The sequence below is a fragment of the Salmo salar genome, chromosome ssa15 (genome assembly GCF_905237065.1).
Source record: "Salmo salar chromosome ssa15, Ssal_v3.1, whole genome shotgun sequence".
NCBI lineage: Eukaryota > Metazoa > Chordata > Actinopteri > Salmoniformes > Salmonidae > Salmo > Salmo salar.
In genome coordinates this window covers 64334614-64346781 of record NC_059456.1, presented here as the reverse complement: position 1 = coordinate 64346781, position 12168 = coordinate 64334614, and the positions used below count along the sequence as shown (strand labels likewise).

General features: G+C 41.7%; 2 protein-coding genes across 3 annotated transcripts; one reads left to right on the top strand and one right to left on the bottom strand.

Annotated features, from left to right (window-relative positions):
• The first annotated feature begins 74 nt into the window (after window positions 1-74).
• LOC106571904 (haloacid dehalogenase-like hydrolase domain-containing 5) lies at window positions 75-8029 on the top strand. 2 transcript variants are annotated; one of them, XM_014145452.2, is made up of 8 exons: window positions 75-819; window positions 3362-3565; window positions 4995-5107; window positions 5258-5351; window positions 5433-5466; window positions 5578-5752; window positions 6006-6194; window positions 6457-8029. In XM_014145452.2, exons 1-8 carry the CDS (start codon window positions 700-702, stop codon window positions 6854-6856), a joined length of 1329 nt encoding a protein of 442 aa, XP_014000927.1. In that variant the 5' UTR covers window positions 75-699; the 3' UTR covers window positions 6857-8029. The 2 variants fall into 2 exon arrangements, with proteins under 2 accessions (XP_014000927.1, XP_014000928.1); XM_014145453.2 differs by having other exon boundaries at window positions 699-959.
• An 865-nt stretch (window positions 8030-8894) lies between these two features.
• On the bottom strand, window positions 8895-10335 carry gp9 (glycoprotein IX platelet). The gene is made up of 2 exons (XM_014145450.2): window positions 10120-10335; window positions 8895-9920 (listed from the first exon to the last, which is right to left on the bottom strand). The coding sequence occupies exon 2, from the start codon at window positions 9917-9919 to the stop codon at window positions 9173-9175; it is 747 nt and encodes a 248-aa protein (XP_014000925.1). The 5' UTR covers window position 9920; window positions 10120-10335; the 3' UTR covers window positions 8895-9172.
• Window positions 10336-12168: the final 1833 nt, after the last annotated feature.

Here is a 12168-nt window from a genome sequence, read left to right as displayed (position 1 = left end):
TGTGGATAGCCCCAGACATTGCCAGCAGTTACAGTGCAGGACTAAGCAACCACAGCAGACTTTTCTTCCCAGAGAGAATGTAGAACATGTGCCAAACTGCATAGGGAATCCTCCTGTCATCTCTTAAGCATTGGCTCAGATGTCCATGTCAAATACCCCCAGGTGGCACTTGCAGTGTAAATTTAGCCAACCTATATATAAAGACCCACTTGGTCCTCAGCTATCCGGTTGTCAATTTTGCATTCAGTTCAGGCCTTATTTGGTCTCCTGTCATGAACAGAACATATATACACATCTATTGACACATGGATTAAGTCAATCAAATTGTTTTAATTTGGTGCGGTGGTGATAAAATCTGATTATAAAAAAAAAAAATCTATACCCATACAGATTAAGATGTCCAGTATACTTGCTGTTGCTTTTTACCATGCATTTCTATCGCTCCACCTGATGTTCAAAATGGCAGCAGGGGCCGCAGTCTAGTTTTGCCGCTGTTGACGACTTTCAACAGTCTGCATAATAAAGATAAAGGCCCTCCTACTTCTCATATGTCGTCATTTAGGCTTGCCCAGAAAGAAATACATACGGGAGAAAATTGGAGGAAAACTAGCACAACTGAACAGCCAGCTCAGCCCAGGCCCTTTTTTTAAATTTTAATTCGGGGCTTCATTGTTTTTCGGTCCTCGGTGAAAGTAGGAGATGAGGGGACTCCTGCCGTTTTACCGGGCTCTGAACGCCCTGTGTAACCGACAAGTCAAGCGAAGAGCTGGATTTGCCGGTTCTCAGTACGGGTTTAGCGGAACCGTGTCTGATAGCAAGGTACGATTTGAACTGCAGCTGTTGCTTCCAAATGGATTCTGCACTGTCCGTTGATACATTGTAGACTTCTGGCAATTAATACATTGTAGCCAAGTGTTTCCTTGTAATAGGAGCCACACCGAAATGTAACATTTCAAAAGGTAACTTTTTGGATGTGCGCTTTGTGTCGGAATGTTACTGCCTCTATGGGAGCAGACTTGTGAGGGCAACTAGCCTAAATGCAAGATGTGGGGGTATTTTCTTGATAAATAAATACATCCACAACCCAGTCATTTTTTATTTAATGTAGACAAATGTTACACATTTTGTGGTAACCAGGCCGGTATAAAACAGTCATGATTTTCTATAATATGTCAAAACAAACGTCCCCTTTGTTTATGCCAAATCGCAATCTTGAGTCGATGTTGAGGTTTTTTTTAGCGTTCAATGCGGATGTTTTAGCCTCTGATGATGCGTTCTAGTGTATCATTCCCAGGGGGCTCGTCGTCTGCCTTTAACCGCACAAATGCACTGTTCTTTGCAGTCAATTCTGCATCACTCATCTTGTAATATAGACTACAATGAATTGGAACACATCTTGTTTTTTCTCTCTAAATAATAGGACACAGAGGTGCATGTACAGTGGGGTCCTGAATTATTGGATCCCTTGATAAAGATGAGCAAAAAAACGGTATAAAATAAATACAAATACTGAGCAATATTGTATGCATATTTTTATTTATTGTATCATTTTATACTAGTGCAATTGTTAAAATAAATAGATTTTGTTTTACAAGTAATAAAAAAATAGATAGGGATTCAATACATTTGACCTGATTTCAATACTCCAGCACCCACCCCTTGCGAGGATAACGACACAGCCTTTTTCTAAAATGTTTTATGAGATTGGAGAACACATTGCCTGATCACCGACAATGATGAGACAGCCTATAGGGAGGAGGTAAGAGACCTGACCGTGTGGTACAAGGACAACAACCTCTCCCTCAACGCGATCAAGACAAAGGAGATGATTGTGGACTACAGGAAAAGGAGGACCGAGCACGTCCCCATTCTCATCGATGGGGCTGTAGTGGAGCAGGTTGAGAGCTTCAAGTTCCTTGGCGTCACCAACAAACTTACATGGTCCAAACACACCAAGACAGTCGTGAAGAGGGCACAACAAAACCTATTCCCCATCAGGAGACGATTTGGCATGGGTCCTCAGATCCTCAAAAGGTTTTACAGCTGCACCATCGAGAGCATCCTGACAGGTTGCATCACTGCCTGGTATGGCAACTGCTCGGCCTCCGACCGCAAGGCACTACAGAGGGTGGTGTGTACGGCCCAGTACATCACCGGGGCCAAGTTTCCTGCCATCCAGGACCTCTATACAAGGCGCTGTCAGAGGAAGGCCCTAAAAATTGTCAAAGACTCCAGCCACCCTAGTCATAGACTGTTCTCTTTGCTACCGCACGGCAAGCGGTACCGGAGCGCCAAGTCTAGGTCCAAGAGGCTTCTAAACAGCTTCTACCCCCAAGCCATAAGACTCCTGAACATCTAATGAAATGTCTACCCAGACTATTTGCATTGTCCCCCCCCCTTCTACTACTGTCAGTTATTATCTATGCAGTCACTTTAATAGCTCTACCTACATGTACATATTACCTCAATTACCTCAACACCGGTGCACCCGCACATTAACTGACCACAAAATCTACGTTTTGCAATGGCCATCTTAGTCTTCGGACTTCAACCCCATTGAAAACATGTGGTTTGAATTGAAGAGGGCAGACGAAGGATATCAATCATCTGGAAAGATTATGTATGGAGGAATGGTCTACGATCCCTCCCAATGTGTTCTCCAATCTCATTAAACATTTTAGAAAAAGGCTCAGTGTCGTTATCCTCACAAGAGGAGGGTGCTGGAGTATTGAAAACAGGGTATCCAATCATTTTGACCCCTATCTTTTATTTTTTGATTACTTGTAAATCAAAATCTCTTTCTATGAACAATTGTATTAGTATAAAATATGTTTTATTTTTTGGATCATACGATATAGCTCAGTATTTGTATTATTTATTTTATCCAGTATTTTTTGCTCATCTTTAGCAAGGGATCCAATAATTCTGGACGCCATTGTATGATGCTTATTTTCTCTGTGAGCTGCCTGCACAATTCACATTTCCTTCCACATCTACCTTGAGACTGTTGTAGCTTGATCCACATCACAGCGAAGCAGAACGTAAGCTCACAAGACTTCAGGATTGTCGTACAAGGCTAAGACTGTTGAGCAACAGCCTGGAAGTAGATGTGTTGTTACATAGCTATAGAAAGTAAATCATTACTAGATGTATATTTAAAACAGAACTACACACAGGATCCTGTAACTAGTCTATCAACTCAGATCCATGGCTTGGGGATGTTAAATATGTTGGATCCTATGCTATTGAGTGTAATGATTAATGTTGAATGATGTCAACATTACAGTTTTTTATGTCAGCATGTAGTGATCTAGAAAGTGGAAAGCATGTAGTGATCACTCTCTCCCTGTCCCATCCTCAGCCACAGCCACGCTTTGGCCTGCTGTTTGACATTGATGGCGTGCTTGTCCGGGGAAAGATGCCCATCCCTGCTGCAAAAAAGGCGTTCCAAAAACTGGTCAACTCTCAGGGACAATTTGTGGTGCCAGTTGTTTTTGTTACCAACGCAGGGAATTGCATGCGGCAGACGAAAGCGGACCAGCTCTCTCACATCCTGGGTGTGCCTGTAAGTGTCTCTCACCTACTCACAGCTCTCTTCTGCCACACACAAACTGTAATGACTAAGCCCTCATTTAATTTTGGTCCGTGTGGGAGGTTAGTCGGAACAATATTGCAGTGAACAGAAGGGCAGGGAAGCGAACCCGGGTCTCTGGTGTGAAAGGCATCGCGCCAATAGGGTTTACCCACTTCGTAGGAATTGAAACGTGGATCATACTGTATAGCGAGGATCGCTACAATATGTACCTTAGTGCACTCATGTTGTACATGTTTCTATTTGTATTTATTATGGATCTCCCTGGCAGCAGCTACTCTTCCTGGGGTCCAGCAAAATGAAGGCAGTTTATACCATTTTAAAAACATTACAATACATTCACAGATTTCACAAAACACTGCGTGCCCTCAGGCCCCTACTCCACCACGACCACATACCTACAGTACTAAATCCATGTGTATGTATAGTGCGTATATGTGTGTGTGTGTGTGTGTGTGTGTGTGTATGCATGTGTCTGTGCCAATGTTTGTGTTGCTTCACAGTCCCCGCTGTTCCATAAGGTGTTTTTTTAATGTTTTTTTTAATCTAATTTTACTGCTTGCGTCAGATACTTGATGTGGGATAGAGTTACATGTTAGTGTGCTACATTGTCTGTTGACTTTGAACAAGTTCTCAGCGACATGATGGCGAAATATGATAACCAACAGAGGTACCTAGACAATGCTATGCATTGATGTTACCTAAACAATTGAGGTACCTAGACAATGAGGTGCATTGATGTTACCTAGACAATGATGTGCATTGATGTTACCTAAACAATTGAGGTACCTAGACAATAATGTGCATTGATGTTACCTAAACAATTGAGGTACCTATACAATGCTATGCATTGATGTTACCTAGACATTTGAGGTACCTAGACAATTGAGGTACCTAGACAATGATGTGCATTGATGTTACCTAGACAATTGAGGTACCTAGACAATGATGTGCATTGATGTTACCTAGACAATGATGTGCATTGATGTTACCTAGACAATGATGTGCATTGATGTTACCTAGACAATTGAGGTACCTAGACAATGATGTGCATTGATGTTACCTAGACAATGATGTGCATTGATGTTACCTAGACAATGATGTGCATTGATGTTACCTAGACAATGATGTGCATTGATGTTACCTAGACAATTGAGGTACCTAGACAATGATGTTGCAAATGAGAACTTGTTCTCAACTAGCCTACCTGGTTAAATAAAGGTGAAATAAAAAAAAATGTAAAAAAATTGTATGCAGCCTTTTGACAGGACATTGAAGTGTGTGTGTGTATTGTTGCACAGTAAATCAAACTAATCATCACCTCTTGAAGATAATGCCTGCTGTAGGTCTCATACCAGTCATGCTCTGGCTCAGCCTATCTGACAGGTATTTTTGTTACCAGATTACTATGGACCAGGTGATGATGTCACACAGTCCACTGAGGATGTTCAAGAAGTACCATGACAAGTGTGTTCTGGTGTCAGGACAAGGACCCGTCCTAGATATTGCCAAAAAGTATCTTTTTGAAATATATGTTGCCAGACATGATCAAAGCATCTGCTTGGCCTGATGAGAGAAAATATCTTCTGTTTTACACACAAATGAAGTAACAAGCTGATTATAATGAATTTGCAATGCGTTGGTGTAATACTTAACCATGTTAAGCTTGGGCTTCCAGAATGTGGTCAGTATCGACATGCTGAGAGAGTCATTTCCTCTTCTGGACATGGTGGACCACAACAGACGACCCAAAGTGCCGGTGAGTCTGTATACATCAAGATCCATAGACAGGCTATGTTTCAAGAGGCTTTCCTAAGCATGTTCCATTTTTTCTTTTCAGTCCAGTCCAATTGCCAACCTTCCCACAGTAGAAGGTGAGAGCTCGTGAACAGATACTCTTCTTCTGATTTATATTTTTATTGAACTGTCACAGTAATCGCAAATCATATCCATCATATTCCAATTATTTTCTCTTCCCGGTCCAGCTGTTATTCTGTTTGGGGAGCCCATCCGATGGGAAACCAACCTCCAGCTGATAATTGATATCCTGTTGACCAATGGGAACCTGAGCGGAGCCCACCAGAGCCAGAAGCTACCCCAACTCCCCCTGCTGGCCTGCAACATGGACCTCATGTGGATGGCCGAGGCCCAGTCTCCACGGTAACCAGTGACTTAAAGCTGTTATTGAAATGTGGTGAAAAGGCCGATATGAATAGACTCAAAAAAAGAAAAATAAATGTTTTAAAAAATGAATAGACTGAAAGACATTTGTTTTTTCACCATAGAATCTATTGATGTCCTGGATGCAAAATGGGACCTAGCTCATTGAATTCTGGCCTTCAAGAAAAGCTGTTGAGTGAGCCGGATTAGTTGACTTGTTTCATTTTGCTTCTGTACATCATGTAAACTCCAGGTTTGGTCATGGGACGTTCCTTGTGTGCTTGGAGAACATCTATAAGAAAATAACAGGTAAAGAGGTGAAGTACCGGGCTCTGATGGGGAAGCCCAGTGAACTGACCTATCACTTTGCTGAGTACCTTCTCAGAGGCCAGGCCGTGGAGAGAAACTGGACACAGCCAATCACCACCCTCTATGCTATTGGGTAAGACACCTTGCATCTCACTGTTTACAGCAAAAAATGGTAGCAATTTATTTCACGTGAAAGAATATACTAGGTTACAAATGGGTAATCACAAAATGATAACAATGGAAAAACTTGATTGTTCTTTTGGGATTCAAGGCCTTATCTTGACATTACAGTAGATGCATATATGCTGATGTCCATGATGTGTGATGTTGTGTCTGTATTACTTGATTCCTCTCTTTGATTTCCTTTCTTTTTCTTTGCCTCTCTACTCCCTCAGGGATAACCTGATGACTGACATCTATGGGGCCAACCTCTACAACCGCTACCTGGAAGAGAGGACAAGGAGGAAGAACTCCAAAGCTGTCGCTAAGATGGCCACCGCCACGGGCTCCAACGCAGCCCTGCCCCAGGTCAACGACCACGTAGAAAATGCCTGGGAGAGCGAGCTGGCACCTCCCTCCGCCACCTCCTGCAAATCTATCCTGGTATGTACTGGGGTATACAACCCCCACACAGAGGTGCCCACTGACACCAACCAGTGCATCAAGGAGACTGTGTTCCACGGGCACCGTGACTTCCGCTTTGACCCGGGGCTGGTGGAGCCCGGGCACATCGTGCAGGACGTGGCTGACGCTGTGGAGCTCATCTTTGAGCAGGAGAAGTTTGTGCCTCAGTAAAGTTCTCAGATTGGTGTCGTCATGGCGACCTCAGTAGAGATCTCGGTTGGCCTGTGCCGGCCATAGAATCAGAAATGATTCTATTCTAATTCTATGGTTCTGGCTTTAAAAGGAGGGGGTGCTCAAAATGATACAGAGCAGATCCAACCAACTGACTAATATCCATCTGTCCAGTGTTGTGCAGATTTGTTTTGCAGGGTACGATGGACATGGAGATTCCCTTGGTTTTTAGCTGGAAAACACCACACACTGAGTTACTTTGGACAGTGTTTACAACTTGTCAGGGCATTGAAGGTTCTTAAGAGGTCATATTCAAACTCATAATGGTGTAAAGTATTGAACTCTTATTCCTTCCGTTGTATTGTTTTATAGTGGGTTTAAAACGAATCAAGTTTAGCACAATTACCCACTTTTAAGTAATGGCAATTGATTTTAATAAAAGCCTTATTTAATGGTATTATACTGTACATATTTTCTTAGTTGTGATTATGTATATAGATTGACAGTATTTTAAATTGTGAGTCTTATGTATCTTTATGACTACAATAACTTAACAATATTTTTATGAAGTCTATGTATAGATTCCTTCAAAAACTGACCATAATCTTGTCTACCATACATTTTGTCTGTTACGTCTACAGTATGCATGCATTTCATGAGATAGATTTAATGCATTATACTGTACTGTAAGATTACCTATTATTATTTAGGTTGCAATACTGTCCTTCAACTGTGCTGTCTACATTATTTCTAGCAATGTAAACCATATAACCTGTATTTGGACAGCACAAAACGATTCATTTTAATTTAATGTTACCATATCTTGCTGGGCTAGTAAACTTGCCCTTAGTTGTAAATGTACAATTTGTCGTATGCATTAGAACTTTGACTGCAGATGCAAAGACTGTATCTAGCCATTTATATTTATATAAAATATATAAATATAAGAGAAGCTATATTTTCATTAGTGGATTAACCATGCATTTCAGTGGATGCATTACATGTTTTAAAAGATGTTATCAATGTCAATATTGCTTGTATGATTGAAAATAGCGTTGCTTAAAAAATGTCAACATCCTGGCTACTTATATTTCAGTGCTGAAGATGAGTTTTGTTTACATGAAAACAAATGACTCCATAAGAAATAAAACCTGCTTATCTTCTTGCCATAAATCCTACTTGTTTTCTTCTTACTGTCCTCATGCACACATCTTCAGTTTCATAAGAAAATATTGTCACTACTCTTATCTGCAGTATTTGCACATTAGGAAACATATAAACGTAATGGGCTATCAAGAACAGGCACAGTGCAAACCTTGCACCTCGATCATGTCCATTTGAATTATAGGAAGGATATGCCTCCACCGGCACAGACAGTTGAGGGTATCTCTTCTAGGCAAGGCCCCTCTGAGGGTGATAAGTACTGTTGACATGGGTACTCCCTATCCTCCCAGTGTGGAATAACAGAGCAGTAAGCCAAGTTGATCTGAAATGGTTATTGGCTACATTGGACGGTTTTGATTGATAGAGAGAGATTAGCCAAGATTAGTCAAAAAGTAGCTATGATAGCGATCGTGTTCTTTGGTAACACTTTATTTTACAGCCCATAATTATCTGGTAATTACTCAGAAACTACATGGTAAGAGTAATTACATAATAATTGCCCAATAATAACTTTGTCACTTGAGGATTAACAAATAAGAGGAAGAGCCATTTGTATGCCAAGTCATTTGCAATTAAATAGCAATGGTAACAGGGCTGTAAAATAAAGCATGAGCTGTTTTTTTGAACATGCAATAAAGTAAGAGCGCGATTCAATCCATAGAGCTGAAGAGCTGCGCTATAGCACATTTTACATTTAAAGGGAATGTTCCCAGATTTGCGGTAATCGCTGCATATGCTAGCTCAATCGGAAATTACCTTTCAATTTCAATCACACTATAACGCGGATTTTCAGCACTACGGATTAAAGTACTGCACATGCATTGCAACAGTAATGTAACAGGTGCGTTTGAAGTCAAATTAATTAGCAACTCTATGTGTTTGACGTGAGCACTTTATACTCAATTACATTTATTTGTATTGGAGAGATACAGTGTACAAGTGTAAAACACATAACAATCTGCTACATAACAACAATGGGAGACATTAGTTCCAGAGCATGATTTTACAGGCTTCATGACAAAAAAATTCAATTCAAGGCATGAGTCAAAATAGTCTGATAAAGGGTATTCCAACAGAGAGTAAAACACTCAATCACCAGCTTAGGTTTAAAATCCCCAGTCACCCCATGGTCCCCGACAATCATCCCAAATCTTATATTGTCTTTATCTTTATATTGTGTTTCTTGTGCAATACGTCCAGTATTTGTGGCAATATCTCCATGTTAATCAGCGGTCTCTCTGGGTCGTTTGTCCAGCTGAGAGAGGCTGAGTTCTCCCTCTCCTCAGACAGAGTCCTCTGGAGCCTCCTGTGTTTGGGCTTCAGCGACCTCAGAGAGTCCACCTCCAACCCTGCGTGTCTCTGATCAATGTCCAGAGTGAAGGTGGAGTTCTTGGCCAGCCTCAAACCCCACAGCAGCAGGCCGATGAGCCCAAACAGCATCACCCCCACCATGGTGTCATACACCCACCCTGCACAGCTTCGCTGGGCACAGGAAGAGAAGTAGGCATCACTGAGTGCAGTGATCTCTGTGTGTGCCACACCACTGGGGCTGGCACAGGTGGGCACCCCACCAGACACGACAGCCCAGTTCCTCCTCAGCCAGGTCCTCAGGAACAAGATGCCACAGTCGCAGTGGAAAGGGTTCCCAGACAGGGTGACCCTCCTCAGGTCTTGCAGGCTGTCAAAGTGCCCTGAGGGTACTGTGAACAGCTGGTTGTCCTGGAGGTAGAGCTCTGTGGTGTCTGGAGAGAGAGGGGGCACTTCCATGAGGCTCATGGAGCTGCAGTTAACCTGTAGTCCTGAAGGCTGGAGAGCTGAACACCGGCAGGGCTTTTGGCTGGGCTGTGCACTGGAAGTGGCCAGGAGGAGGAGGATGGCTATCCCTGAACCTAAGAGCATTCTGCAGGCAAAAAAACATGCCATATCAAATGTATACATACAGTGTAGAAAAAAATTGTGATTGTATTGGAAATATGTTGTGGCAGCATATTTGTTTATGCAACATGTATGGATTATAAATAATAGTGATGTGGGTAAAACATATATGCTATGGAGTGAACAAGCTCATCATGTTAGTTTCAAGTTAATGTGAGGCCTACCTTTCAGTGTCAAGACAACGTAGAAGGTAGTTATTGTAATTCCACTCATCATTGAGGCCTGTGCTCGCCAGGTGTTCTGTCCAGTGCTGCTCTAGAAGGTCTAGAGTTCTAGAAGATGTCCTTCCAGTCAGCCACTACTCTCCATTTTATAACAGACATGTTTAACTGTCAGAATCTCCACAGGACATATGTAACGGCTACAGAGTGTGTGAGAACCACCACTGACAGGGCCAGCTTTGGGTCACGTGACGAGAGGGAAATACCTCTGTTGGGAGAAGATATGGGTTTATCTTCCAAAATTGTGGTAGTGGCTTTTAAGTGAGTTTGTAAATGTAGTACTGCTATACATTTAACCAATGAGGACCAATGTGGTATTATTATATACTTTGTATGAGCCTCCATACCTGCCAACAATATGCTCATTCACTTCTTATTGCTATACACCTACCATTACTGTTAGCTGGTAGCCTATCAGTTCTATGTAGAGTATGCTGCTACCCGGTCACAATCTTACTCCAGAAGTAAAATGACGAATTAGGGCATGTGCTGGCATAACTTCAGATTTTACTCTACTGTGTTATAGTAGTATGATCAAGTAGTAAACACTGTCTAGAAACCCATCACACCACTAGGTGGCGTGCTGACACAGCTTCATCTCTATTCATGTGTGCGCCCTCCAGTGGTTACACTGTGTATTAGTGACTTTACTAACCATAACACAGATCAAAAATACAGAATACATTCCTTTTTTATTTACCTCACTGATACATATGCAACATGTATCTAAGAAGTAGATAACACGTTCTAAGGGTACCTTTTCTAAGGGCTTTATTTAGTTTTACTTGGTAAGATAAAAGGAAAAAGATTGACACGATGACGCACATTAGAAGCCAAAGACCAACACATGCATACCATAAGTCATATATTTGTTTATTTAGCGTCAACATTGTCACAGTTGAAGTTTTACGATAACTGGGGTCTTACTGACTCACTACTCACTGGACAAACTGAATGCACATTGAAATGAGGCATCTCTTGTCTTGCCCTTTTTAAAGTGTGTCTTGCGCCTGATAGAACAGCTTGCAGCATGGGATGAGAGAAAGGGAGTGTGTGTGCGTGTGTAGGGGCAGGGAACGTTATAACAGTCTGTCAGAGCCACAGCGAATGACAGTTCACTAATGTTGCTGGCAGAGACAAGCGATATGTTGAAAATCACATCTTCAACCTCCCATATAAGGTCGTCACCTTATATGATCTCCACTGCAGATATTGGGATTAGAGTAGTGATACTGTACTCACTATGTACAGATTATTTTTCTCCCACTTTGTCCCTTCTTGTCTTCATTTTAGATAAATCACCCATTCTAGATTTCCATAATCGGCACTTCTACTCCGCTATTTTCAAAGCTCAATAATAACAGAAGTGCGACGTGTTTATGTTTTGTTATTTTTACAATGACTATGTACACTACTGGCCAAAAGTTTTAGAACACCTACTCATTCAAGGGTTTTTCTTCATTTTTACTATTTTCTACATTTGAGAATAATAGTGAAGACATCCAAACTTAAGAAATAACACACATGGAATTATGTAGTAACCAAAAAAAGTGTTAAATAAATCAAAATTATAATTTATATTTGAGATTCTTCAAATAGCAAACCTTTGGCTTGACAGCTTTGCACACTCTTGGCATTCTCTCAACCAGCTTCACCTTGAATGCTTTTCCAACAGTCTTGAAGGAGTTCCCACATGCTGAGCACTTGTTGGCTGCTCTTCATTCATTCTGCAGTCCAACTCATCCCAAACCATCCCAATTGGGTTGAGGTCGGGGAATTGTGGAGGCCAGGTCATCTGATGCAGCACTCCTTCACTCTCCTTCTTGGTAAAATAGCCCCTACACAGCCTGGAGGTGTGTTGGGTCATTGTCCTGTTGAAAAACAAATGATGGTGCCACTAAGCCCAAACCAGATGGGATGGCATATTGCTGCAGAATGCTGTGGTAGCCACGCTGGTTAAGTGTGCCTTGAATTCTAAATAAATCACAGACA

Coding starts and splice junctions, on each gene's coding strand:
- gp9 (XM_014145450.2), bottom strand. CDS start 9,919: ATGCTCTTAGGTTCAGGGATAGCCATCCTCCTCCTCCTGGCCACTTCC.
- LOC106571904 (XM_014145452.2), top strand. CDS start 700: ATGAGGGGACTCCTGCCGTTTTACCGGGCTCTGAACGCCCTGTGTAAC. Junction 5,108..5,257: donor GTCCTAGATATTGCCAAAAA/GTATCTTTTTGA, acceptor AACCATGTTAAG/CTTGGGCTTCCAGAATGTGG. Junction 5,352..5,432: donor ACAGACGACCCAAAGTGCCG/GTGAGTCTGTAT, acceptor TTTTCTTTTCAG/TCCAGTCCAATTGCCAACCT.